The 26,053-nt window shown below is 42.9% G+C and overlaps 2 protein-coding genes across 3 annotated transcripts in view; one reads left to right on the top strand and one right to left on the bottom strand.

The window, feature by feature from the left end:
- The window catches only part of SMYD3 (SET and MYND domain containing 3), a 362,105-nt gene extending 356,586 nt beyond the window's left edge, over window positions 1–5,519 (top strand). The window contains exon 13 of the transcript XR_011903028.1: window positions 1,704–5,519. The gene's annotated coding sequence lies outside the window, so the exon portion shown is untranslated. The remainder of the gene's footprint in view (window positions 1–1,703) is intronic.
- The window catches only part of KIF26B (kinesin family member 26B), a 267,259-nt gene continuing 246,718 nt past the window's right edge, over window positions 5,513–26,053 (bottom strand). For both annotated transcript variants that reach the window (XM_072331269.1, XM_072331270.1), the window contains 4 exons: window positions 22,093–25,528; window positions 10,190–10,392; window positions 8,694–8,844; window positions 5,513–6,505 (listed from right to left, as the gene is read on the bottom strand). In XM_072331269.1, coding sequence (XP_072187370.1) covers window positions 6,357–6,505; window positions 8,694–8,844; window positions 10,190–10,392; window positions 22,093–25,528 — 3,939 coding nt within the window. In that variant the 3' untranslated portion in view covers window positions 5,513–6,356. The remainder of the gene's footprint in view (window positions 6,506–8,693; window positions 8,845–10,189; window positions 10,393–22,092; window positions 25,529–26,053) is intronic.

Here is a 26,053-nt window from a genome sequence, read left to right as displayed (position 1 = left end):
TGACCAACTTGGAAATGGCTGTGACGTTCCACATTTTGAACTTGTCCTCATACTGTTCTTTCTTCTTCTTTTTTTCCCATAAAATTTAGTTGATAAAGTATGGATATATCTACTACTGATACATCCTCTTCTGGAATCGCCCACTGGTGGGGCCAGCATATGTTCTGTATCCATCGTTTTGTCTCCTCCTTTAGCTCCATTTTATACTGTTGTATAATACCGAGAAAGAACGTAGCCACAGACAGAGTGAAATGAATTTAGCAAACATACACTTCAATGCATAGCACTTAGATCAGCATTTCCAACCATGATGTGTAAATAAATTATAAAATACAAGCAACTCTATAAAACAAGAACATCCTGAGTTTACAAATAAATTATATCCTTCATACATAGAATATGATGTGGATGTTAGTAACCAGCAGTTTCAGCTATGGGAGGGGAAAAAAGTAAAACTTACTCAGGAAAGTTAGCAACTATGCATACATAAAATATATATATGTATGTGTGCTATATGTAAATATTCACACATACATATACAATAGAGAGGGTGAATACATCCATATCGATAGTATATAGAGATATGTAATATAGCTGAAACTGCCTCAAGCACCATTTTATTACCATTATTATAAAGTTTGCTCAATACTTAAGTAGGACCACTCAAAGTAAGATGGTTTGGGTTGGGGATTATTTTTTTCCTGTCTGAGAGTTTTGAAGGTGGTTTTGAAATATCATGAATGTTACTATTTCACTTTCAGCACCTCTATTCTTTGTGGAATAATCACTCCCTTTATAAGCTTCAAAATGTTGTGTAAGTGAGACCGAGTCTGCTGTTAGTGGGGCTGTTGGCAAATTCCATATTGACTTCAACAGGGTCAAGATAAGAGTGCTACATTTTCAAGGCAAAATGATTCCTTTTTTTTTTCTTTCTTTTTTTCTTTTTCTTTTTTAAGTTGCTTGAGAAGGAGAAAGAAAAAAAAAAGATAAAGCCAATAATAAAATGGTTTATAATTTCCAAGAGCAGGTATGGAGGTTTAGATAACCCTGTGATGAGCACACAATAAATGCAAGAGCTAGAGATTATTACCTTTGCACTGACAAATCATTCACAGTTTTGTTTGCCATAGTTATTTGAAAGCCTATTTCAAACCTTGTAATAGCTAGCAACGTCCAGCCTTGTGTCTCCAAAAAGCGCTGGGTGTTGCCAACACAAAAACCTGTGGAGTAACAAAATGAGGGCTAGAGGGACGTGAGGATTAGGTAAGATAAGTCATCTATCCGTGGTTTTGAGAAATAGTGCCATCTCTTCTATCATTATGCAATGGTAGAAATTCTTTGATCTCTGAAGTGAGCTGGTACATCCCTGATACTGTGTGACCATTCTCGCCATAGGAATGGGCAGCAGGGGGTCACTCCACCTCTGGTTTATGAGAACATTTGCTATAGGCAGTACTCTGCAACACGGAAACTTACACCTTACAATTTTAAGAACAATGAGAACTTGACAGGAAGCTCCATCTCACATAGGGCTAAGAGTCCTGGCTTTCAATGGACGTGACCAGGGTACACGCACCACGGAAAAGCACAAATTGTATTTAACAGTGATGATTGTGAGATATCTTGCCTTCAATTTGTGACACCCTGAAATACGGAGTGGTTTTTTTGGATTACTTTGACAGGCCTTAACATTTCAATGACAGCCTCTGCGTGGGAACTGCAGTAACCCAGCTTTATAGGCTGAAGAACAGCAGGAATAAAGGCCCTTTGAAGGAAGCCTTCAAAAGTGTTTCAAGCATAAGTTTTCCCTGTGGTGTGGAATAAGTCAACTTCATCTTGGTGAGTGATAGGAGAAAGGTTTAAAAAGGCAAACCTTGGAGGAGCTGAGGAGCAGCGTTGTTGCCATTTGTGACCAGTTATGCAGTCTCCTCACAGTAATGTGTGTGGGGTGTCTCCCTTAGGCTATGCTCATATGCATTTCTTTGTATGTATATACTGTCCTTTGGTTTGATCACATAACTTTTAGCTCACTAAAAAAACCAAAAACACAGAAAACCATAAACAATTGTAAAAGGCAGTATTAGAAAGCCCATTTCCTTCAGTTGTCATAAAATCTGAATCCTGTGCTATGGTAATAATGCTATTTTAAAATAAACCACATTATTGAGATAAATGAAAAAGAAAATATTTCTTTAAAAGGACTAGGTCTCTCCTAAAGCATACAGCTTTAGTAAAGAGCTAAGAAAGAACAGCTTGGGTACCAGTTTGTTGCCTGTCTTTCTGTGAAACAATACTTCTGATTCCTTAGGTGTGAATGAATTGACAAGAAGCCATTTTGAAGCAAATACGAAGTATGGATGGTGGGAGAAAAGCCACAGGTAGCTATGACTATCGCACCATCAATTAGGGTTCTTCCACACCCTTAAGGGAAGCAGAGCTCCAGAGCTGCTGGTAAACGACCCAGGCTTTGTCCTGCTCCCAGCACTTGTGGAAACCAGTGGAATGGGTGAATTCAGATTGCAGCCAAACTCCCAAATCTGGGGCCTCAACTGAATTTGTGGTCATAGAGCAAGTTCTGCCCCTTGTAGAAATAACATTCAAGCACATTAAGATGAAAAAGTTTTCACAGTCAGGCCCAGACTACTCAAGCAGTAGATCTGAAGCTAGCTATGGTAATGCAGACTAATGGCTGCTGCTCTGCAGTCACTGCAGAACATGATAATAAGGATATGTGGTCCTCCATTACATGAGAGAACAGAGATATAACCTTCACTTCTAATTGCATTAACATTGCTGTTTCCCACTAAAGTTGTTCCAGGGAAATAAGATTGATTTCTGAATATGCAAACAATTAAGGACTCCGCTCACATTGCTCTTGTATATTTTGGGTAACTTGATGACTTTTAATGAAATCAGGAATAAAGCAGCATTATACTGGCAATTGCTAAAAGAATGTGACTTCAGGGGTGACCTGCAGGAGCGTATGGGTCCTCTGTAAAATGCTGGCTACTACAGACATGATGTTTTCAATTATCTGTTTTGCAGATATTATAAGTACAATAAAATAAATTCTAAAGTAAAAAGCAATTTTAACCAAGAAGATGTTTCACAGATGTCATATCTCCTCAAATTTACATTCCCCTGTATGCATTAAGCCACCACAATTCCCAAAAATACAGCTGCAGATTTTGAAATGCAGTGACAGAAAGTCAAAAAAAGAAGAGATGACTACTGATTTTAGGATACAAATACTAGTATGTGACAGAAGTGTTAATGGCCATTATAATCAAGTCCTCGGAAATAAAATATTAGTAAGGAGTGTGATTCTGCTCAGTCATTACATAATTTTCAGTATGCCAAATTCTTCCTTGGTGTAATCCATTTGGTTTCAGGAAGAAATTTTGATCCATCCTGCTAAGAAGGGCTAACATATACTCTTAATATTTAAAATAATGGCTATGTAGACACCATTTCTATTATGCTTCTTTGTCGTGTGTGTTCACTTTACCTGCACCACTTGCCATTTATCATCTCACAGTAGCTCCCCAGTACATAAAACACTCACATTTTGGTCAGGTGGTTCTCAGCAGAGGAAAGATAATGCATCCTGGAGCAAATAAAGGCAACAAGGCTTGTGAAGGGCTTGGAGAACATGCCCTGTGAGGAGCGACTGAGGGAAATGGGGCTGATTAGTCTGGGGAAGAGAAGGCTGAGGGGAGACCTTATTGCTCTCTTCCAGTATCTGAAGGGTGCTCACAGCGAGAGCAGGGCAAGTCTCTTCTCACTGGTGACAGTTGACAGGATGAGTGGAAATGGCCTCAAGTTGTGCCAGGGTAAGTTTATCTTGGATATTAGGAAACACTACTTTACAGAAGGGTTGTGAAGCACTGGAATAGGCTTCCCAGGGGGGTGGTTGAGTCACCATCCCTGGATGTGTTTATAAACTGTTTGGATGCAGTTCTCAGGGACATGATTTAGCAGAGGGTTGTTAGTTTGGGTAGTATGGTTAGGTTATGGTTGGACTCGATGATCTTTAAGGTCTTTTCCAATCTGAGTGATTCTATGTTTCTATATTTCTATGGTTCTATGATCCATCTAGCCCAATGATCGCTTTCTAATAAATACATTTTCTCAATTGCTTAAGCTTACAGAAGGCAAAATGTAATTTCCTTTTGCATGACTACGGTGGGGAATCTAATGTGGAGGAGTAACCAGGGAGGGAAACAGAAGTAGAACAGACACAAGTGACAACCTGGGAAGCCTACAGGGCTACCTGTGGACACAGGTGAGTGAGAGATGGGAGCTGCTGGGAAAGCCTCTTTTCTGTGTATGTGACCTGACAGCATGAATCTGGGACTCTACAAGACTGAATCCACAAAAGAAGACATGCTCCATATCCCCCAAGTACTGGGTCTTCATCCAGCACAGTACCGCAGAGGCAATTGCCACGGCTCTGTATAACTGTACAGGAATCATGGGAATCTATGGAGAAGGCCCAACAGAACCAATACATAACAAGCATCACTAAAATCATTACAAAGAGAAACAAACCAGAGAAATAGCACTGTTTCCTCAGTATTTTTGTGGATTTTTTTTCACTGGTAGTTGATGCTTGGCATACTGTAAAATGACATTAATGTGATGATGATGCAGGTAAAGAGCTATAAATAGGAACAATAAATTGATGAATTGATGCATACTGAATATATGTCGAATGCTGTCCTTACTTTCTGATAACCAACAGGAAGGTCACACAATGGTATGTGAGAGAATTGTTTTGTGAAACGAATTATTTCAATACAAAAGAAAAAGTAGGAAAAAAAATTACTTACGCTCATACATAATTAACATGCAAACTTCACACACTTCTTTAAGTAACACAAAGGATGTTTCTCCCCACATACTATTTTATCAATAAAGATGCAAATAAGTAGAATTTCTGGTTGTGCACTGAGGCCCAGACCCTCATCCTTTTTATCACAGAATCACAGAATGGTTTGGACTCGGAGGGACTTTAAGGATCATGCAGTTCCAGCCCCCCGCCACCATGAGCGGGGTTGTCACCCACTAGATGATGTCACCCATTGATGTCAATGTAATTTTTGTCATAGTTCAAATAAAGGAGTGCTGATTAGGAAAACATCATAATTATCATGCCTGAATTACTAGATCTGCTTACCATTACTCCTGCTTATTTCTGGACTAGATGAGCTGAACATAACCTGCACATCTCTGCATCTTTTAGATATGTCTGGGCCAGGGACATAAGAAAGGCAAAGTTAAACTTTATCAGTCTTGGAATCAAGAAGGACAAAAGTAATCATTCATTTTTGGACTGACAAGCATGGGAGCCCTCACCCTGAACAGTAATTTTCCATTGAGTTATTAATCCCAGAAAAAGGGGTTAAGATAAAAGTAACCTTCTCATCATTAGCTCTAGCCAGAAAAAAAAAAAAAGAAAAAAAAAAGAAAAAAAAAAGAAAAAAAAAAGCTAAAATTACATGAAAAAGAAAGCATGTTATGGGGGTTAAATCAAATGCAAAAGGTACTTACTTCACTGTAATGTCACCTCTCCTCCCTCACACACTGCAGAACCTGTAGGTTAGGAAAATCACTGTGCCCTCTAACACTTAAGATTGTACAGAAGAACATATAAGCAAACCTTGCTCACTGCTAGAAATATTTGTGTGTCATCTGGGAAGCCAAATTTCGCTTTGAGTGGCCTTACTCCGTTAACAACAAAAGACAGTTAACATTTATTCATATGTTGTACTGATTAGGAAATATTTCTACAAACACAAGTTACTTAGAAACAGCAATTCTGAAACAGGAGAAAACACCAAGAGAAAAACAAGCTGTAAGTACATTTCAAAAGTGTGTTTTGTTTTTTTTTTCCTTTTTCATCTTTTGACTAGCACCATCTGTACACAAGAAAGTATGAACATAAATGTTTGGATAATAAAGATTTGCAAGGCACTTGAACAGTCTTTCTGGATAGGATTTCTTCTAATGAACCTCTCAAGTGGAAGTCCTGTAACCACCTTCCCTCCTCCCTCAGCTAATGCAGGGAAAGAAGTCTCTTCTGCCAGCAGTTCTTATTTACAGACATGTCCTTATAGGTTCCTCAAAGTGCTCTTTTAGGCTAAGAGAATCAACATCCTTCTATCTTCATTTTTTTCATGCATGTCCTGTTATTTTTTAATACTACTCTTCTGTATAGTAAAGCAAATCTCTCATACACACAGTTGAGACTTGACTCCAACCTTCATCCTCATTCTGTTGTCTTTGGGATGCTATTCAGAAGGGGAAAGGAGGATGGCAGAGATGTGCATTGAAATTCTCTTGAGGTTCGCTCTTTATCTGCGTCTAGAGGTGATGTCAAAACAGGTGATCATCATGAGATGAGCCTTGCAGAAGTTGACACGGTTTTCCAAACGTTCAGTCACACACTCCAGGGCCTCCAGGTATTCCAGAGAATCCAGCTCAAATACCTGCTCCAGATCGACTGCAGGGAAAAAAATAACAGAAAAAGCATAAAAAACCCAGCACTAGTTGCTGAGAGAGATGGATCCAATTCAAGCCTTCAAGAACATCTGTATGGTACAAAACGTTATCTTTCACTTCCCACTGTCTGCAAAAGTTGTGTCTATTATTTAATGGCTATTAAAATGGCTTGTTAGTGAAATTACTTTTCAGATTGCACAAAATACTTTCTTGAGTGATATGTTTTGCCATCCTCTCCAGAGCAGCAGATGAGTTTTGCCACACTCCATCTTTCCCTCTGGAAAGCCAACAGGACTGCTCCTCCAGCAACCACATGGTTCACTGTAAGGAAACCAGGTGGGCACAAAATGCCTGCGGGTTTAAGGTTAACATTTGCTCCCACAGGGAACCCACAAGTTGAACATGATGGGAGAAATTCATCAGTGGACTGTAAAACTGGCCAAGTTGATTTTAACCATTTCTGTTGGTTTTGTTTCCATTCAGAGCTTGCTTTAGCATCATGCATTTATATGATATGTATTGACTCCTCCAACTTCCTTGCTCATCACACCTCTCCCTGCTCTGGGCAATTCTCACTAGCTTGTTCAAGAGTGCTATCAGAAGGTGTGTACATCACACTACCATAGGTTCCCTTTTGCTGCCAGAGACAGCTGGCAGCTGCTTCCAGGAAGTTGTGTGGGAACTGTGTGATCTTAGCCAACACTTCACATCTCATCTAAGCCCTGTAGTTTGTGCTATCCTTGAGGCTTCCTGCATTTATTACACTGGAATCAGAAGCAAAGGCATCATACGTCAGTGAATGGCAATGTATGGTTGTTGTGATTTGATGACTTCTGTTGTCGGTATTCCACATCAGAACATCATGCAGAACGGTGGCAGTTAAAGAGTCCATGTTCTGGTTCTGTGTTACTGCCACTTTGGGTTCCTGGAAGAGAGGGACGGCATCCCCGGAGGACTTGGTGAGAGGAGGAAGCGGGGTGGGACTCCAGACTGGACCCCAGCCGCTCTCTGCCTCTGGCCATTCTCAGCTCTCCAGGGAGCAAAGCATGTGCCTCCCTCGCACTGCTGTGGTTTAACTCCTACTTTGGCTGCTCTCATCTCTCTCGTTTTGTTTGATTCGGTTACATTTAGTAAATTCCCGTTCCTCCTCAGATCATTGCAGTTGTTTTCTCCTTGTCAGAACAATCTGCTGGCTCTCCGCCCTTCCCCCTCTCCCGAAACGCGTGGCTCAGGGCTGGCTGGGTTGTGCGGCAAAGCTCTTTCCTTTTTTGTCCCCTTTGCTCCTTTGTCTCTCTTTTTTCTATTCCTGGGGCCTGTGTCCCCCTGTCACGGACTTACATCTAGGGGTAACCCCATGACAACGGCCAAAAGCCAATGTACAAATCTCTGGTCTTTAAATCTGCCTTATACTGTAGTTGTTTTGTAGGGTGTACAAATCTAGTGTTAACTTTCTTATGACAGTTGTCCAGGGAAGAGTTAGGACACAGCACCCAACCTGCTTTTACCCCATGCAGTTATCATTAAACAAAAACACCAAACAAACTACCCCTTGGATATGATTATTATTTTTTTTGAGAGCTTTTTAACACAAGTTCGTCTGTTCCCTAACACTAAAAAATGCTGTACGGTTACTGCAGTGTGCTTTTTATCTTTTTCCTTCAAGGTATTGAGGTTCTGCATCTCAATGTGAATGCCTTCTAAGGTCTGAACTTTATACATCTGCAGTTATAGAAAATGGGCCAAATTCATTCTTCATTTAAACGCACCAGTGCCAAGGGACAAGTTTGCTCTGCAGTGTTACTTTGTGGTAAAAGAGTAGATTTATAATATTGCTCAGTGATCTGAGGACCAGAAAATAAATATCTATCTCATTTTTGGAATCTGTGGGCTGAAAGGTGTGAATGATAATCTACCCATGGCAATATTCACTGTTACAACACTGTACCATTTTAACATTCAGCTCTCAGGCAAAAAGGATTGCTCAGTTCTACCATCAAGATTTAGTAAGAATTACTGGGACTAGTTCTAGAAATACAGTCAACCTAAATTTTGTCCTTAGGTCATATGTCAGCTCATTTCAGTCTACAAACACAGTAGCACGCATCTCAATCTTAGCAAACCTTTCTACTTCACGGTGAAATAAAACAAAGGAAACTTATAAGTTCAAGCAGTAAACAATATGTTCTTACATTCGCTGAGCCATTTATTAGGATCCAGCATCAGGTACTGTTTGGTCACCTCCAGTTCTCTCATTAACCACTCGTACTTGGCCTTGACCTCAGCAATTCTCTGCTGGCGATGCTCCAGGATTTTCAGCTTGGCATTGAAACATATCACTTCCTGCCATCCAGGAAAAATGAGCAGGGAAAGAACAAGTGAAGAGGAGAAGAAATACCCAGATCCATTCAGCAAAACCATCTTCCAAACAGTAATATTAACAGTGAGACATTTAACTCTGGAAGCATATGAATTACTGCACAAAATATCATCTCTTTTATTTTTATTGTGCTGATTATTTTGATGCTTTTGATCAGTGAGCTTTGGACTCTTTGCAATGCTATTTAATAATAAACAGTAATAACACCACACAGCATCTTGAAATCAGAATTAACTGTAGCAAAACATTTCTGGTTTCTGTCAACAGAAGTTTGGCTGAGAAAAAACTAAACCCTTGGGAAAAGGAAATCCATTGCTTGTTGTGTTGAAATCCTAAGCATATCTCTGCTTGGTGTGTAAGAAATGCAGCAGTCACGTCATCAAATAAAAAAGCTGGTAGCAATATGGAATTCTAAACATTCCTAAAGAAAATGATGATGTTGGTGTGAAAAGTTCCATCAATTCATCATCATTAAAAATGAAAATACATCTTTAAACACAAGGGGCACAGTAACAGCACAGGCTGCAATGCTGTCTGGATGCACTCCTGTTGGCCTCATATGATTTGTAAGTGGTGGCACTCATCAAGATGTGTAGTAAGTGAAACCACAGTGAGGGCTGGCAATCATAACCAGGCTGGGGGCAGCTATACTACCAGAATTAAACTGCTCCAAGGCTGTGCTAAGGGCTCATCAGTGCTCTATCTTGTGTAGGCAAATCTGCTGTGTGAAACAAGTCTAGTAGAAACACCACCCCAAGCAGTGATGTTTTTCTCCATGTAAAACTGTATCAGATGACACCACCACCAGCAACCTGAATTGAATGACAGGAGCTTAGGAAGGAAAAATGCCTTAAAATTACAGTAAAGCTCATATACACAGTTACTGTAAAAAAGACCAATTTCAGATACTCTTCATGATTGTACTTCTCGAGAGCTGGTCTTTACAATTCTCCAACTTTTCTTTAAGTTTTGCAGGGTGAGGTTGGCAGGAGAAGCTTTGCTATTCTGGAAAGAATATCATCAAAGCACTTGTGGCACCACTGCTGCGTAGAAATGTGAAGAGCTGCTGGAGCACACGAGTCACCAAGACTATTAGCAAGGACAAAAATACAAGAGACCAATGTCTGTTAGCTGTTACTGAAGGAGGCATAACTTGAGTTACAACTGGTCTTAAATGAGATACAAGTTTTGCTGCCCATTAACCACGTATGATACTACACAGTTCTGACTGCTGTCCTATGAATTGCACATTTGATCTGAATTCCTCTCTCCAAGAGGAGACAAACAGCACATGAGGATCTCACTCACCTTGCTATCTCCTCCTCGTCGCCTCTGGAGTCTTTCCACATCATCTATCTCATAGACTTTGATCTCAAAGGGCTCCCCCAGCCCCCTTTGTGCACTTCGCAGGGGCCCATCCACCCAGCGGACCCCGGGGTTGTTGGCAGGCTTCCTTGCTGGGGAGGCGGTGTCAAGTGATAAAGCTGGAATAAGTCTCCGTCTCTGTGAGCCTGCAAATACAGAAATCACCATGTTGTGTTAGCACAGTTAGATCTGATCCTCAGAGGGCACACGTACCCTAAAGCTTCTGGAGGTTGCATCTGCTTCCATTAGCTCAGGTCTCAGAATGTACAGATATAATGCCAAAGGGCCAGAGCATCAGGTGATATCTGGTCTGGCTTTGCTGTCCTCTCTCTTCTCTGGTGCTGGTTTTTACAGCCTACGTAAAAGCATCAGCCAGCCTCTCCACAGCCCATCTCTAGGGGAGGTACGGTCATGTTGCTGCCATTGTTGGGGGTGGTTTTTTCCTATAGTAGCATGAAAAAGCACTTTGATGCCCTAGTTCTTCTACTACACAGGAACTACTACGGCAACACTTAGTCCTTGGCACAGCAGCACTCTGGAGTGGCTAGGGCAGCAAAATCACTAGAGAGGACAAAATGCCTGCAGTATGTATGTATGTCTAATCTCAGCAATTGCCACAGAATTGAGTTAGCCTCGTTTCTGTTCAGTATGGTATTTTTTCTAAAACACTCCTCACTTACACATATAGCCTAGCGCTTCCAAAGGGCAAGGCTGAAGCAGTAACAGCTGACTGGCAGAAGGGTTAGTCACTGTGTCTGTGTCAATAGCTCTTCTTTATGATACCAGTACAGCGGATGGGAGCACTGCAATAGCAGAATATTTACCATGGTTGATAAAGCCTAGCCATATGGAATGCATCTGCCATGTGAGTTGCCAAGTCAGGGCCTCAGGTAAAGCAAGGGAGAAAAAGCACATCACTGGCCTGATGGCAGCAGTAAGGAAGTTGAGCATATGGTTTGCTGGGAGAAAGAACAGACATGTGCAAAAAAAAAAAAAAAAAAAAAAAAAAAAAACAGAAAAACAACCAGTTACGTTTTCCTGCTCAGTTTACTTCAATCAGAGCAGTGGCTGGGTTACAGACAAAATAAAAGGGTTTGTAGCCGACACCGTCTCTCCTAGGAGACATCAGGGATACAGGGGATGGGAGAAACAAAAACAAAAGCCAAAGCCAGCAAGTCTAAATGAAACTATCAACTGACTCTCTTGGCTGCAAGAACAAAACTGATGCCAGAAGGGAGGGGATGCAGAATGATCATGCAAATTTTATTTTAAAAACAAGATAAAATCATCTAAAGGAATCCTTAGCACTGTATTCATTGAAACTTGAATGTGCACAGCTTCAAAAAGTCTGCCAACTTCACACGTCAATGAAAACTAAAAAAATAATAATAATCCATTGGTTGCTTAGTGTTTGGATTTGCAAGTATCCAGCATCAGTTTCATTCATGGGCATCTATTTCTCACCTGACAACTTTGTGAACTATCATTGCTTTGTGAGTGCAGCAGTCTGTGCTAGAAACCAACAGCTAGTAATCAGCAATTAACCTGTAAATGCTAGCTTTAACATGGAGGAGAATGCTCTGTCTTGCTGCCTATCTGCAAACAGAGCTTTTATTCCAGTGCATCCAAAATAACTCCCTGCAAGAAAAGGAGAGCAAGCCAAGTCATGCAAACAGGCAGCCCTTTTGTACCAAATGGCCTCAGCCCTGACCTGCCCATCCTGTCACATCCATCATACTCGTGCTTCTAATCAAACTGCAGCCCAGCAAATGAGCCCATGCCAGAACAAATGAAGCCTTACAAATAATAGCAAGCACAAGTTTTTTTAGACCTTTTGAAACACCACTGGAGGTCAATGTCAGCATAGCTAACAATTGGCAACAACAACAGAGAAGTGGTTTAGGAAGGCACCAACAAAGTGCTGTATTGAGGCTGACATCAGTGATGCCAGAGAGAGGCAACTGAAGGGCAAGAGCAGCTGTGTGTATGAAGGGAGATGAAATGGGCTGGCAGACCATTACTATTTGCTGTGTGCAAGAGATTCTGCAAAGGGCTCAGCCCCCCTTGGAAGTGAGCCCTCTGCTTGCTTTGCTGTGAATGGCACTAAGTTCATTTCAAGTTGAGATGAGACCAAAAGGATTTAGGCACTAACTACTTCTAAAAGCACTTTTTTTCAGGGTTTTGCTTTTGGCCTCTCAGAGGAGTAGTCTGAGTGTGAAAGCAACCTCTTTCCTACCTTTGCTGTTCCTCAGCTTATAGAGGCAGCAGTTCCCCGGGCGATGCAAATGAATCTGATTCACCTTGCCATGAGGACACCACCAGGCTCTTACTTGGAGCAAAGCGAAACACATGTAACTGGAGTATTAATTACAGTAAATGTTTTTGCATTGCATTTCTATTCATACCCATTTAGCTGAATGACCAGAAGCCTGGGGTCTTGAAGGAGAGCACCAGCATGAGACAGTCTCTAAGAGGCCATATCCTTCAGTGAAGAGATAGAGACCACAGCTGTGGCAAGACGTATGCTAGCATAAGCTTATCATGCTTTTTGTGTCTGCACAGCCTCTGGGTTTTGCCCCCATCACAGCCAGGCAGTAAGACAGGGCTGAGCCATCAGGCAGAGCATTGCATGTTTGCAGGAAGGCAAAACTGAATCTAGTTATTTAAAATATACACTGATTAATAGGCTGCTTTTTAGCCCAGGTACAGAAAATGACTGTGTTGTCTGACAGAAGACTCCTGCCACTGACTCCTCCATTTGGTCTCTGCTTTTTCTGATTTCGCATTACTCTGGATCAGCCAGGAGATACAGCCTAAGCAGTGCCACAGAGCAGCTGACAGCTTCCTCATCCATATCAACACACAGAGACAACCAACTGCTAAAATGAATGCAGTTTTCCAAGTCTCAAGCTTAGCTTCAGCATGAATTACCACACTGTGAAACAGCCCTGAAAACGCTTAGAATACAGCAGATCGGTTTTCTACTTTGAGCAATTGGTTAAGGTCCGGCAGGTTCAGCTCCGTCAAAGACCAGACAGGGTTTAATTAAGATAAAAGGAGCAACAGAGGAGTGAATGTGTGCAGTGTGAAAGTGGATCTGGCTGAAGAGTGGCAATGAAGCTACAACGCACTGCAGCACAGATATGTCCAGAGAAAGCTTTCATCTTTAAAGTATTAGAAACACAGACAGACCTAGCTAAGTCTGGAAGGGTAACTTCAAGGATAAGAAGACCAACTGACCTCAGCAAAACTCCCAACTCCATAAGGGCATGTGCTCATAAACGCATCTGTTAACCATGGCAGAAAGCTGGTTTTGTTTAACTACTGTATATTTTGTGGTGTTCCCTTTCTATTGCTTTCTAAGAACATATTCCAGTCAGAGCATCTTTTATGCGGAAAAGGTAAAAGCAAAAAGCATACAGAAACATAGAATTACTCAGGTTGGCAGAGACCTTAAAGATCATCAGGTCCAACTGCAACCTAACCATAGTACCCTAACTCTTAACAACCCTCCTCTAAATCACTAAATGCCAAATACCCACAAAAAGGAGTATGATGCATATCTCTTCTGTGGGAATACAAGAAGGACTTGTATAGCTGCTCTGTAAAGTCCTTCTTGTATTCCCACACTCTTCAAAGCGGGATGCATCTGAATGAAATGCAAAACAATCACTGCCCCTGGAATTTCAAGTTGTTGAAGATGAAACTATAATTTGATACCGTATAATTCCAGAAGTTTATAGTGTGATCTTAAAAGCAGGATGAACAGCCAAAGCTATTCTCACTGCATTGCATGCTTGTGGAGGTAAAACTGCCACTGTGTGCAGATCTTGGTCAGCATTTTGTTGTTTGTTTGTTTCTCAACAGAAAGTCCATTCTAGCTGAGCATGATTACAAAAACCTAATCTTGGCTAAGGAGAGCAGTACCCCTGAGCCAACATCACTCCTTCTGTGGCTTCACTTCCAAGGAACAATAGCACCAACCTCCACTCAAATTGTTTGCTGACTGGCAAAGATCATTTGTCTGTTCCTCCTGCTGCTCTTCCCTGTCCAACAATAAGGCAGCTGCTTTGTTGAGCTGAAGATGCTACGCTGACTTCTCTCTTTCACATTTCCTACAGGGTCTGCCTTCATGGGCAATTATCCATGACTGAACCAACTCCTCCCATTTCCTTTGACCTCCCACCTCCTAGTTTATTTTACAGTGCCCTTTTCTCAGTGAAGAGATCAGCTACTCATTCCTTCTTGGATTTTGACACAATTTGTGCAATGCTAAGATCCTCCCCCAGTTCCTCAAGTCATTGCCAGTGTTTTCCAGTGGAAAGTTGTTGTGATAGCATGGAGGCTTCATCAGAAATATTTAGGGTGCCCACCTTGAAGTTAGTACTGCAACCAGTAAAGAATTCTGGCATTTATTGCCAGAAAATCTAAATTCCATTTGCTTATCCTGGTAATTCAGATTACACCTGAAGAGCTGGAAAAGAAAATGTCAATGGGATTTGTCATTAAGAACAGAGTCTTCTATGACCACCTCCCCGTAAAACAATTCAGTCCTTATTCAGTGTTGGCTTGTATGCAATCCTGCCATTGCAAATCAGTAAAGGAGTACAAGGACACTTGGGGCTCTACAGAACTGCTCGCTGTATGCAGGAATAAAGGAACCCTTATTTATAATTTTCCATTCATAGCTACACTAGACACGTTGCTTCTGTCTATCTAAGGAACCTCTATATGTATAACAAACATGCTGGAGGTATAGCCTACGTCTAATTTTTTTTCTACCCATCCTGTTCAGTTTTAACCATATTTCTTGAATTACCATCTCACTTTAAAAGGAGCCTTTCAGGGCATTTTAGAGCTGGTGAATGAACACTGCTGAAACCAGATGAGGAAGCAGCCCTCCTGCAGCGTGGCAGGTTGACAAGTAATCTGGGAGATGCTTCAGGGAAGATGTACATCACGGGGGCTGCGCTTTCTGCACTCTCAATCCCCACCAAAAAAACAACCAGAGTCTTTTCTACATCTTTATCTCCTTTTGCTCTGGATTTTGGTTTGTTACGCATTTCTCAGCATTGGGTTGTTACTTAAGGAGCTGGTTACTGTTACTGCATAATGTGCTAAATGCCTGTGCTGCTAGTGGCTTGGCCAGCAAAGACAGAGGATGGAGAAGGAATGGGCTCTGCAGCCCCAGCATTAGATCATGATGGGACAGTGGTAGAGGCATTCCTATGAGCTAATTCTGTGGCAGCGTAAGGAGCAGGTTTTATTTACACTCCGCGTAATGGCGTGTGACTCAGTCATGCATGTTACATGAAGCCTTCACTGTGCACAATAGCCTGCTGCCATTTCCTCTATTAAATCATTCCTATGTTCATGTGGCTGAAAGCTCAGTGCTGGCATGCAGTAGTCAAGCGTGTAAAAAATGATTACTCTGATCCCTTTCAACACAGATTTGCTGCATGAAATGGCCTCGCATTGACCTGGGAAAATCAATGCTGTTGTTTTAATGAACAAAAAAAAAGTGGAGCTGAAGCCCACGCTGCCCCTCCTCTTGCTCTCCCAGCCAGCAGTCATATGCATAAAGGGGTCACCTGCAAGCAAACAACATCTTGCTGTATGGCTCTAACATTCTTTGTCATGGTAAGGGAATAATGCAGGATATCAATTAGCTATCGTCAATTGTAAGCAAGTTAAAGTGGAAATGCTGGAGAAGCCCTAAAGCTTTGTGATACAAAGGGCAATTTTCAGCTCCCCACAGTGCCTTAGGCAGTCTAAACATGAACCAAATTCCTTTTCACTTGGATTCAGCAAAAAAAAAAAAAAAAAAGCTCAGATTCTTATTCTTGGCGTTTTGTTTCAGCATTATCATTTTGGCCATGTTTCAAAACATGTTGCTTTGTAATATTGGTTGGAGATGGACTTCCATAATTTACAGACCCCAGAATCAGCCCCTGGCTTTTTCTGCTGCTTTTGTGGACTGGGTTAACTGCTTCCAGAGAGGCGGTGTGTGTGAATATGGAGCTATCAGGGCTTTCCAGGAAATCTGCAATCTCCATCTTTAAAACCAACCCAGCAGTGAAATCCAGAGCACAGAGGTAAGAACAAAACAGGCGCTCTAATTGCAGATAATTACTGTCATGTCTTAACAGTCTGTCTTTTTATGAAAGTGTTTAAAATCATGTAGCAATTTGTTCTACTTTGGTAGCAAAACTCAGAACTGCAAAAGAGCCGCAAGGAGTCATGAAACTTTACTGCAAAAGCAATAAACTGCTGCAGCAAGAAACTTTAATTATCTATAGGCAGACAGGTTCTCTGTGCAAAGAAGATTAAAGCACAGACACACACACACAGAGGCAAATCCTATCCCAGACAGGTAGGAGCACGGTCCTGCAGATGCTGGGAAATACAGGGCACACATTCAAACATCAGCAAACCAGCATTTGGAGACCTTGTCTTTCCACAGTCTTGTTCAGACTTGGCCTTACCAACAAAAGCGACCCTTAGTTTTTTGTTTCCCAATGCTCTGTGACAGTGTTCTGGAAGGCTAAAGTGGCCCAGAGCAATCCCATATAGAAGCCCTTTACAAGAACTCTCTCCCCAGGGCCTTGACTTTTTTTTGGCAGTGCCTCCTTCCCACATGAGCCACCTCTTCTTCTCATGTCTTTGACCTTCACTGCCATGTTGCACTGCGTACTGGCTGCTCCCCCGGCCTGCCTGGACACAGAGCACAGCCCAGCATGCTTCACCCTTCTGCCATCAGCTCTGACAAACCTCAATTGGGGCACAGAAATCAAAGGGAAGACCCTCCCCAGCAGAGGAGGCTCCGTGCTCAGCAGAATGAAGCAGGCAATGATACACAACAGTCCCTACGCCTCACCACATGTCATATATACTGGGGCTCCCTCAGGCACCTGAGCATGCTCCCAAAAGGAACAGCAAAGCAAACAGCCTCAGGAACATCCCTACATTTTCCACTGAAAGCTTTATCTTGTAACACGTTGTCCCAGAGCCCTTCCCATTCTGCCATCCCCAGGGGAGGCCTCCTGGCAGATCTGGCAGTCCTAAATTCTCTGTAAGATAGGGCAAAAAACACGAGCAAGGCATTTGTGTGGGAATACAAATGGCCTGGCTATGCTGAGTAAATCTAATTAAAGCTTGGGCTCTTACACTGCTGCTAGCTTAGAGCTGCCGGGATCACACACCTGGAAGCAGCAGCAAAGCTGCATGGCTGAAATCACCCAGTGCTGCTTTGCATTGAGAGCTTTTCCACAAGGCCATGATCTAGTTCTGTGAGCTGGATACAGACAACAGATATTACGCAGACTGCCCAAGGTGACTGAGCGAGCCAGCAGCACAACTGGGAACACAATACAGATCTCCCAAGTCCTTCCCTGCCGCCCTGCCTCCTGCTCATCCCTGTTGTGTTTGCAGGGTACAAATACAGCTTGGTTAAAATGGAGTTAAGTCTGAATGCACTTCCTGATGACACAAGAGAGTTTGTACTATAAAAGCATCCTTGTCATTGCCTTTCCATGGAGCAGCATGAAGCCATTGCACTTGAAATTTCTGAGGTATTAAAAAATAATATATAATTGGTGCTAGTGATGATTATGCTGCAACACTTCAGTGCTCTGCTCAAGACAGCATTGCCTCCCTGAGAGAGAGACTGGAGACAGAGCCAGGAAAATGGCTGAGATGCCAATTGCTTCCTACGGGAAAAATGCTAACAGAGTGAGCAAATAAATGCGAGCAAACACACTTGCACAGATGCATGTGAATGGAGAAGGGGGAAGGAGCGCCACAAAAAATAACAGATAAAACCCTTGTCTCTGGTGTTCAGCAAGGGCAAGGGAGGATGTGCAGCCAAGTCAGTCAGGGTTGAGGTTAGGAGTCAAAGGTGCCTGCACTTTAATCCTGGATCTGGCTGTCACTTAGTGGAGGCACTGTGTAAGTCAGTAAAGCTCTCCGCCTTGATTTCTGCGCCTGTAAAATGGAATCTAGAGTAATATGTGCAACACAAGGTGGATTAAAGGGTGGCCACACAAAGCTTTGAAATATACAGCAATATATCAGGGCTAAATAGCTCTGTTCTTGCTGTAAGCAATCGCTTTAGGGCAGTCTCTGCTGATGCTGCAGATGCTCTGACCAATGCTGAAAGCTACAATGACAGAAATGTTTATGAAAATAAAAGGTTACTTCAGGGGGAAGGCTTAAGTGGTTCATGATATAGACATATGATTTTCGGTAGATATCAGGTTATAAGGGGCTAATAATTGGGTTGGGTTTTTTTTTGTTGTTGTTTTTATTTTTTGTTGTCGTTGTTCAGGTGTTTTTTTTTTTACTTCTGTTTACACAGCACTGGGCTGTCAGTGAATTGTACACGGACCCATGTGGAGCCCAAAATTTAACCCAGGGCTACACTGAAGGATATCATCTAGCTTTATCTTTCAAAAGCTGCCAATGTAGGTCTGATGCTTCACGTTTGACAATCAGCACAGAAGCACCTCCACATAAAAATAATGCACTTAAAAGCACTGAAAGACAAGATCTTAATCTCAAGAAAAAAATGATGTCTCCCCAATGTGTCAGAACTTCAAAAGTAATTGTGAGATCTGACAGGGCTGCTGGTGATTCTGCTAAAGACTCTTTATAGCTTCTCTTAAAGGAGCCTTGGGCTGATTCATGATGATCGTGTCTGACAGCTAGCATTTCTGCTAATAATAATCATAAATAAAGTGGACAAGGTTGCCTGACCTGAAATGAGCATATCTATAGTGCCATATCCATTACAGCACAGTGGATCTGTGACTGCAAATCAGGAAAGGTCCAATGCTCTTGACACTATGTATTAAAATAATATCCATCTTTCAAGAGCTCAGAACCTTTGTATGCTATCGTTTTCATTAAAAAGTGTTCCTTGCAAGAGATGATTCAGATGAGAACAAACTTACAGACAGGAGAAATTACAGAGGATAAAAGATTGCAAACCTTTGCATATTTTGTTGTTTATTATGCAATAAAAATATGTTTGCGAACAGCTCTATTCTTCCTTATATCTCAGATCCTCCTTCATGTTCTCCTGCATTGAGGTAATAATCCCGATTTTATGCCATCATAAATCTGCTGACATGTGAAAAATTATACTATTATCAAACACATCAAAACAGAATTATGATATTACTGCCGCAGGATGAAATTCAAACCAGAGCTGGGTTACAAGAAAGTGAAGGATTATGAATTTCTGGGCAGTGGTTTGCTGCTACAGATATAGAAAGTAATAAAGATCTTTTTTTTTTTCCATTTGCATTAAAAGAACTGGTTCCTCTTAGAAACACAACTCACTCAAACCAATATAGGAATTACCTGCAGATACAGGGAATCACTCTTAGAAGCAAAACAACAAAAATAACATGCTTGCAAACTCTCCATGTCAGGTGACAGACTCAATTAAGAGAGAAGTTTTGCACATACTTTGAGGGATGTCAACGTGCCACGTTTTGCTTTGCCTACCAGGATAAGCATCTTGCAAGGATGTTGGCTATGCACAGAAAATGCTCCATCACAGTGGTTAAAATTTAGCAATGGTAAGCACCTGCAACATTGCTGACAAGGGAAAGAGGAACTAAGCCACAATAGAAATTAGACTGAACACACACATTTGTCAGACACAGAGAAAGTTGTACTTAATGAAAAAGGTCAGATTTTACCTAGCAGTAAAACAGTGGCAAAGCTGAGACTGTCCACCTGCCTCACTAAGGAAAGCTTTCTGCTTGACTACCCTTGCATATCCTCACTGCATGGCAGATCACCATCACTGCTCAGCCAGGTAGGATCAAAGCTGGCTAGATCCAAGGGAGGGAGGACAGCGTCTTGTGTTTGACATGGATGAATCTACACTGCAGTTTCCTATGCTTTCCCTCGCCTGCACAGCTGCTCTGCTTTCACAGGAATTGTGATTTTTTTGCATCTATTCCTGGTTCAAATTTTGTTGAAAATCACCAACTGTGGTGTATGCTAGAGAAAGGGACAGTGACCCTTATAGAGTCTGCTGCAGATGGACTTCTCTCAAGAATGGTTACTGGATGCCTTTAACTGTCTCACTATCAAAGCAACGAGAAAGCAAGAGACACAATCTTTGCTACAGAATCCAAAGAAAAACAAATATCCCATGGAAAAAGTCTATATCATATGGACAGCTTCTCCACAAGACACAGTCAGTTGACAGTACACTCCCAGCACTCTGGTAGCTTTGGATTCCTTTTCCACAATATACAAAATTGTCCTTTTTTTCCCTTAAGTTACCATTAAGAAGTTTATATTTGAAGGGAGTCACTAAAAGAGTAGCTCATCAGAAAGAGGAAAATCAAGTTATATGCACAGAATCGCAGAATTATCAAGGTTGGAAAAGACCTAAAAGATCATCCAGTGCAACCATCACCAATACTTCTCAGCTATACATATAGGGATAGGAGAGAGTGTTTCTCATAGAATGTAAAGTTAGCATCAGGAAGATTATTTCATCACTTGGCCCTTGCTTGCACAATGCAGAGTGACTTTCAGATGTATCCTCAGAACAGGTATTATCAGACATGCACTTTTAAATATGGTTTTAATTGTGGTGTCTGTTGTGTTCACATCTGTGCTGCACATGTTCTTCCTGCTACTACAGCAAAAGCTTAAAGAAAGAGAGGGTAATGCCTCCCTCATTCATTCATTCTAAATGAATCCCAGAAGTAAGTAACCCAGCAAGTGAGAATAGCTGGTGAATTAGGAACTCTATGAGAATTACACAGAGCTACTGCAGGATATGCAGCCACAGATATCTTAAATACTGGTATATACCAGTTCCAGTATCTATAGGCATTTTTTAAAAAAGGAAGGAAGTTAGGCAAGACTTACACTTCTGGTAGGGAAAACAGAACCGAGAAAAAAGGTGAGGTGACCAGCTGATGGATGTTCCTCACCCCTTTCCTTCAAACCTATGAAACGCTATTGTCTTGGTGAGACGTACAAGCTGCAACATCATGGACTCCTGGCATGGACCAGCAGGGTCTTGCTATCTGATTAAAAAGCGCAGTAAGAAAGCTACTGGGGATTCTGATCCTCTCTGTGATGACTAAATGCTCTCAGACTTGCATGTATGTTTGAGCAAAAGTGCCCATATTTATGATATTACTAGCATACCTTAGTAACTATAACATTACTTGGAAAGGAAGGACTTGTAAATCAAAAGTTAAAATCCAACAGGCTCAGGTAGGATATGATCTTTCAATGGCATGGGCATAACTTTGTTCCATCTTCTAAAACGGATGGGAAGAAAGAAGTAACAGTTTGACCAGCAGGGCATCTTGCACCTTTTGGGCATACAGAGGGCACAAGGAGCAAAAGGGAGCTCCCAGCAGGTTCTGCTTTTGAGCAGGACTCTGGCCTTGTGCTGCTGAACCACACACGTACCAAGAGAGGAATCTGTGTCTGAAGTGCTTGAAGGTAACAGTTACATTTCACCACCTCATAAAGGCATCTTTTTGGCATAAAATCAGAAGAATATTTGTATAAATATATACTTGATTGCAACAGCCACTAGCAACATGAAACAACTGTAGAGAAAGTTCTGTTAATGTGAAATAAACCTAAGTGAAATGGGTGGGAAAGAGATTCCACTGTATAGGCAATGCAAACGCAGATATTTGTGCATGTTGCTTGGAGGAAGCTCAGGGCCTGGGCCTATCTCAGCTGCAAACACAGCTGGCACTGATCTACTAGCCCACCTTCAGGAAGGGCCTCCCCACCATGAAGCAGTTAGCTGCTTTGGTCTGTGTTCCCCTTTCACATCACTTCAAGCTTACCTGTGGCTGATCGTTTCTTCGGTGTTTTGAGACTCCGGCACCTGCCACCGGCCGAGCTGCTGTTCTCGCTCATTGAGTCTTGTGCAGAAGAGGCACTGCCTGTCGCCTCGCTGTCCCTCATCATGCTCTCATAGCCACTGCTGCCTCCGCTGTGGTAGAACAGGGCAGTCTTCCCCATGGCTGGGGGCAGCTCCCCACTCAGGACACTGCTGTTGTCGCTTCCATGACCACTGCTGCAGCGATGAGGTTTCCGGGGAGGGGTGATCTTGCTGTAAGGGGATGGCAGCACATGAACTGCCGGCTTCTCCTCTCCGTGAAGGCCACCACGCTCATCTGCTTCCACGTTTCCTCGCAGCTGCAAGCCTCTGGAGCTGGTACTGCCTTGGAGCAGCTCTGAAATCCTTCCATTCACAGCCCGAAGGGGCAATTTAGAAGCAAGGCTAGAGCCTCGGTTTCTGCTGAGGGACTGTGTTGACCAGGACATATTCTTTCCACTTGGAGGCAAACTGGAGCTCTGCCCAACAGACTGAGGCAGAGACTTGGTTGAAAAGCTGAGTGTTTTGGTAGCAGAGGCAGACAGGCTTCGAGCCTTGGGACTTGCCAACAGGAGCTTGCTGACTGCAGAGATCTTTGACTGTCCAGCTTTTGGTGAGGCTCCTGCAGACTGGGAGAGAGCTGAGTTGGTTGGTGAGGACATGACACTGCGGCTGATGCTCCTTCCAGTCCTAGGCATGGTGGTGTCTTTGCCAGGGTTCATTTTGGAGTTCACAGAGGACAGGCTTTCTGCTCTTTCCAGTGACAGACACTCGTAGTGACTTCCTGTGGACCTTCCAAGGGAGTTGGTCCTGCTGGCGAGCTGCTCCAGCTTGGCACTGAAGAGCTTGCTGCTGCTGTTGTTGCTGCTGTTGTCAATGCCAGGACCCTTTGGTTTGGCAATCAGCTCCTCAGGGAAGCTGGCCAGGAAGGGTGCAGGCTGGCCAGAGGGACTACTGGTGGTGCTGCTGGCAGCACTGTGCTGGGGGCTGGCTCTGTTCTTCTGATCTAGACTTGACTTTCTCACTGGAGGCAGAGGAGGTGTCCCTTTGGGGCGAGTGAGAACACAATGTTTGGGAGAGGCCAATTTTTTGTCTAGGCTGGCCTTAGAAAATTGGGTATGGGCAGGAGAAACAACTCCATTGCTGTCGGAGGCAGTAGAATGGAGGTGACTGTCAGGCTCCTCTGGCTTGCTTGCCTTTGGGATCCCTCGTGGGAGGCTGCCGCCCTTTAAGACATCACTGGAATGAATGGGACTCTGGGTTGCAGAGCCAGATGCTGCCATCTCGCACCCATCCACAATCCTCTTCAGACTGTCACATCCTGGGGAGACGGAGGCATCCCCACTGCTGCTGCTGCTAAACCTGTCTGCTGAGAACTGCTTTGTGCTCTGCTCAGGTTTGGCTGAAACTGTGTTCATGTCAGACCTCGACCCATCACTGCTCCCAGAGCTGTCATTTTTTACATCATCTTCTCTCTTCAGCCAAGGATCTTCAAATTTGATATCTTTTTTAGCGCTGGGTTCTTTCCCTTCATGGGGGTGAGCAACCTTTGGATCTGCACTTACTGCCGATACAGCATCATCAGTGTCTTGTGCTTTGAAGGAGTTAACAGCAATACATGGATAAACAGTAATGTTTGTCTTCATTGGGAAGTAGCCCTCACAGCTGCTGAGGCTTGCAGTGTTTTTAATTGTGACAGTAGTTTTCCCTAGAGCTGATATTTTACAGCCTTTGATGGGTGGCACTTTGCTGAAAGCTTGCTCCCCCATTTCTGACAATATAAGCATGTTGTCGGTCGCTGGCTTTTGTTTGTCACCTACACAAATCATGCTGGTACTTTGTATGGTGTTTGCAAACTCAGAGACGGGAGGTTCTGCCATTGCTTCTCCATGCCCATAGCATGCCTGGGCAATGAAACTGTGGCATGACTGCTCACCATCACTCCCTGTGCTCATTTCGCTCAACCATGAGCTGATAGATGAGCGTCTGCTGCTATCATCCTGGGACTTGTCATCCAGGCCCAGCTTTGGAAGTGGAAGGAACTGTGTGATGCTGACCTCAGATACAGGAGCTGAACTGGAGTAACATTCAAGATCTTCGGATATGCTGCTGATAATACTGACAGGCCTAGACCCAGAGGCCAAAGCCTGCACAGAGCAGTCACTGTTAAAACTGATGATACTGGTTGGGCGCCCATTATCAAGGACCCCACTAATGGTTAGCTCTTCTACGAGGGTGAACACCAGCTCGTCCTCCCCATTCAGCTCCAGTGGCTGCTGCACAGTCACCATAGTAGTGCTTAGAATCTCCTTCTTGGATTCAGGAGAATGGTTTTGTTGCTGATCTTCATTGAGACTGGTCTCCTCAAAATCCCCATTGCTGGATGACACTGACTTCTTCATGATCTGAGGGCTCATTCCTGCAGGTGGGGTTCGTATTTCTGGCTGTAACAAAGATTCAGTAGATGCCATCTCAGTGTCCTTAGTCAGGGGAGCTGGTGGGGGTGTGGTGCTGGGGAGAACTCCTTTCTGTGTATAGACCTTGCACCTCTGGGAAGGAGAAGTTGGTGGCTTGTACTCAGATGTCTTGGAGAGGCTCGCAATGCCAAGCCGGGGTGAACCCATTGGCCTTGGTTTCCCTTCCACAAAGCCACAGGTGTTGAGACCTTCTCTGCTGCTCTGCAAGCTAGTACTGTGTGCTAACTGGCAAGAGCTAAGCTCTTTACTAGAGCTGCCTGTTACACTCCTGGGAGAAGGAGGAGCTGAAATATTAGTAAGAGCTCCAGAAGGAATAGGAGAGTGATTTCTCTTAGTTTTGCTGGGGGTTGCATTTATATTTTCCTTGGCTTCTCTATCAGGATGCTGACATTCTGGCATTGTATCTTCCTTATCTGACTCTGGTAAGTGACTAAGCTCTGCCAGTTGGCTTGAGACAGAGCACTTAGACATCTGGTCTGAGCTAAATTGAGCAGGCATCTCTTCAAAGGGAAATTTGTTGGTCTCTTCACTGCCATCTATGCAATCCAGCCTCTCCTGGAGCTCTGCAAAGGTGTTGCACTTCAGGCAATCTCTTTCAGATGTGCTGGACCCTGATTCACTGCCTTCCTCCAGCCTGCCCTCATTTTTGGTCTTCTGCAGTGCAGGAACTATAGGAACAAAGTCAGGGGGACCTTCATTATCTGTCAGTTCCTTATCAGAAAGGGCAGTGCCATTGGGGCCAACATAAATCACCGTGTCACAGGACTGCTCACTGCTGGATGAATAATCAGGATCACTTGATAAATGCAAAATAGGAAAGTCTGGGTCAACAGTGTTTCTAGAATGGAAAGGTCTCAGCTGGGTTGGCCGCCGCATCCTGCCCTCCTCACAAGAGCTCTCTCCTCCAGAAGAACTCGATGTGTACTGCAACACCAGAGAGACAGAGATCATGACATTTCAGAATTGCAAACAGCTCCTTGCACAAAGCATATGCAAACACAACAAAGATACATCTAAACTGGGAAATCTCTAAACTAAGGCACAGAGCTCTGAAGCTTCTTATATCCAGTCTTACAGCAAACATACAGCAGTGTTCAATAGAATACTCAGTGCCCCAACTCTAAATGTCCCACACACAGTCATGAGGCTTCCAAAAAAATAACATACTGAATAAATAGATCAGGAGCCCTCACCTAATTTAGGCCAACCAAATAAACTGGTTATTTGGCAAAGGCATTCCTATTTTTGTGTGTGAACAGGAACAAGAAAACTCATTACAGAAATAAGGCACAGAAAAATAAAGACAGTCCCTTTTGGTCATAATGCCAGTGTGTGAAGTTGAATAATATGTTTAAGGGAGTCCTTGGGTACACACTGCAGTGATGGTGTATGAAATGAATCTCTTCACGGGGGGACATTGCTGTGATGGTGTGTGGAATTAATCCCTTC

This window comes from Excalfactoria chinensis, chromosome 3, assembly GCF_039878825.1.
Source record: "Excalfactoria chinensis isolate bCotChi1 chromosome 3, bCotChi1.hap2, whole genome shotgun sequence".
Lineage (NCBI taxonomy): Eukaryota > Metazoa > Chordata > Aves > Galliformes > Phasianidae > Excalfactoria > Excalfactoria chinensis.
The sequence above is the reverse complement of the archived record's forward strand: the minus strand, read 5'-3'. Positions and strand labels throughout refer to the sequence as shown.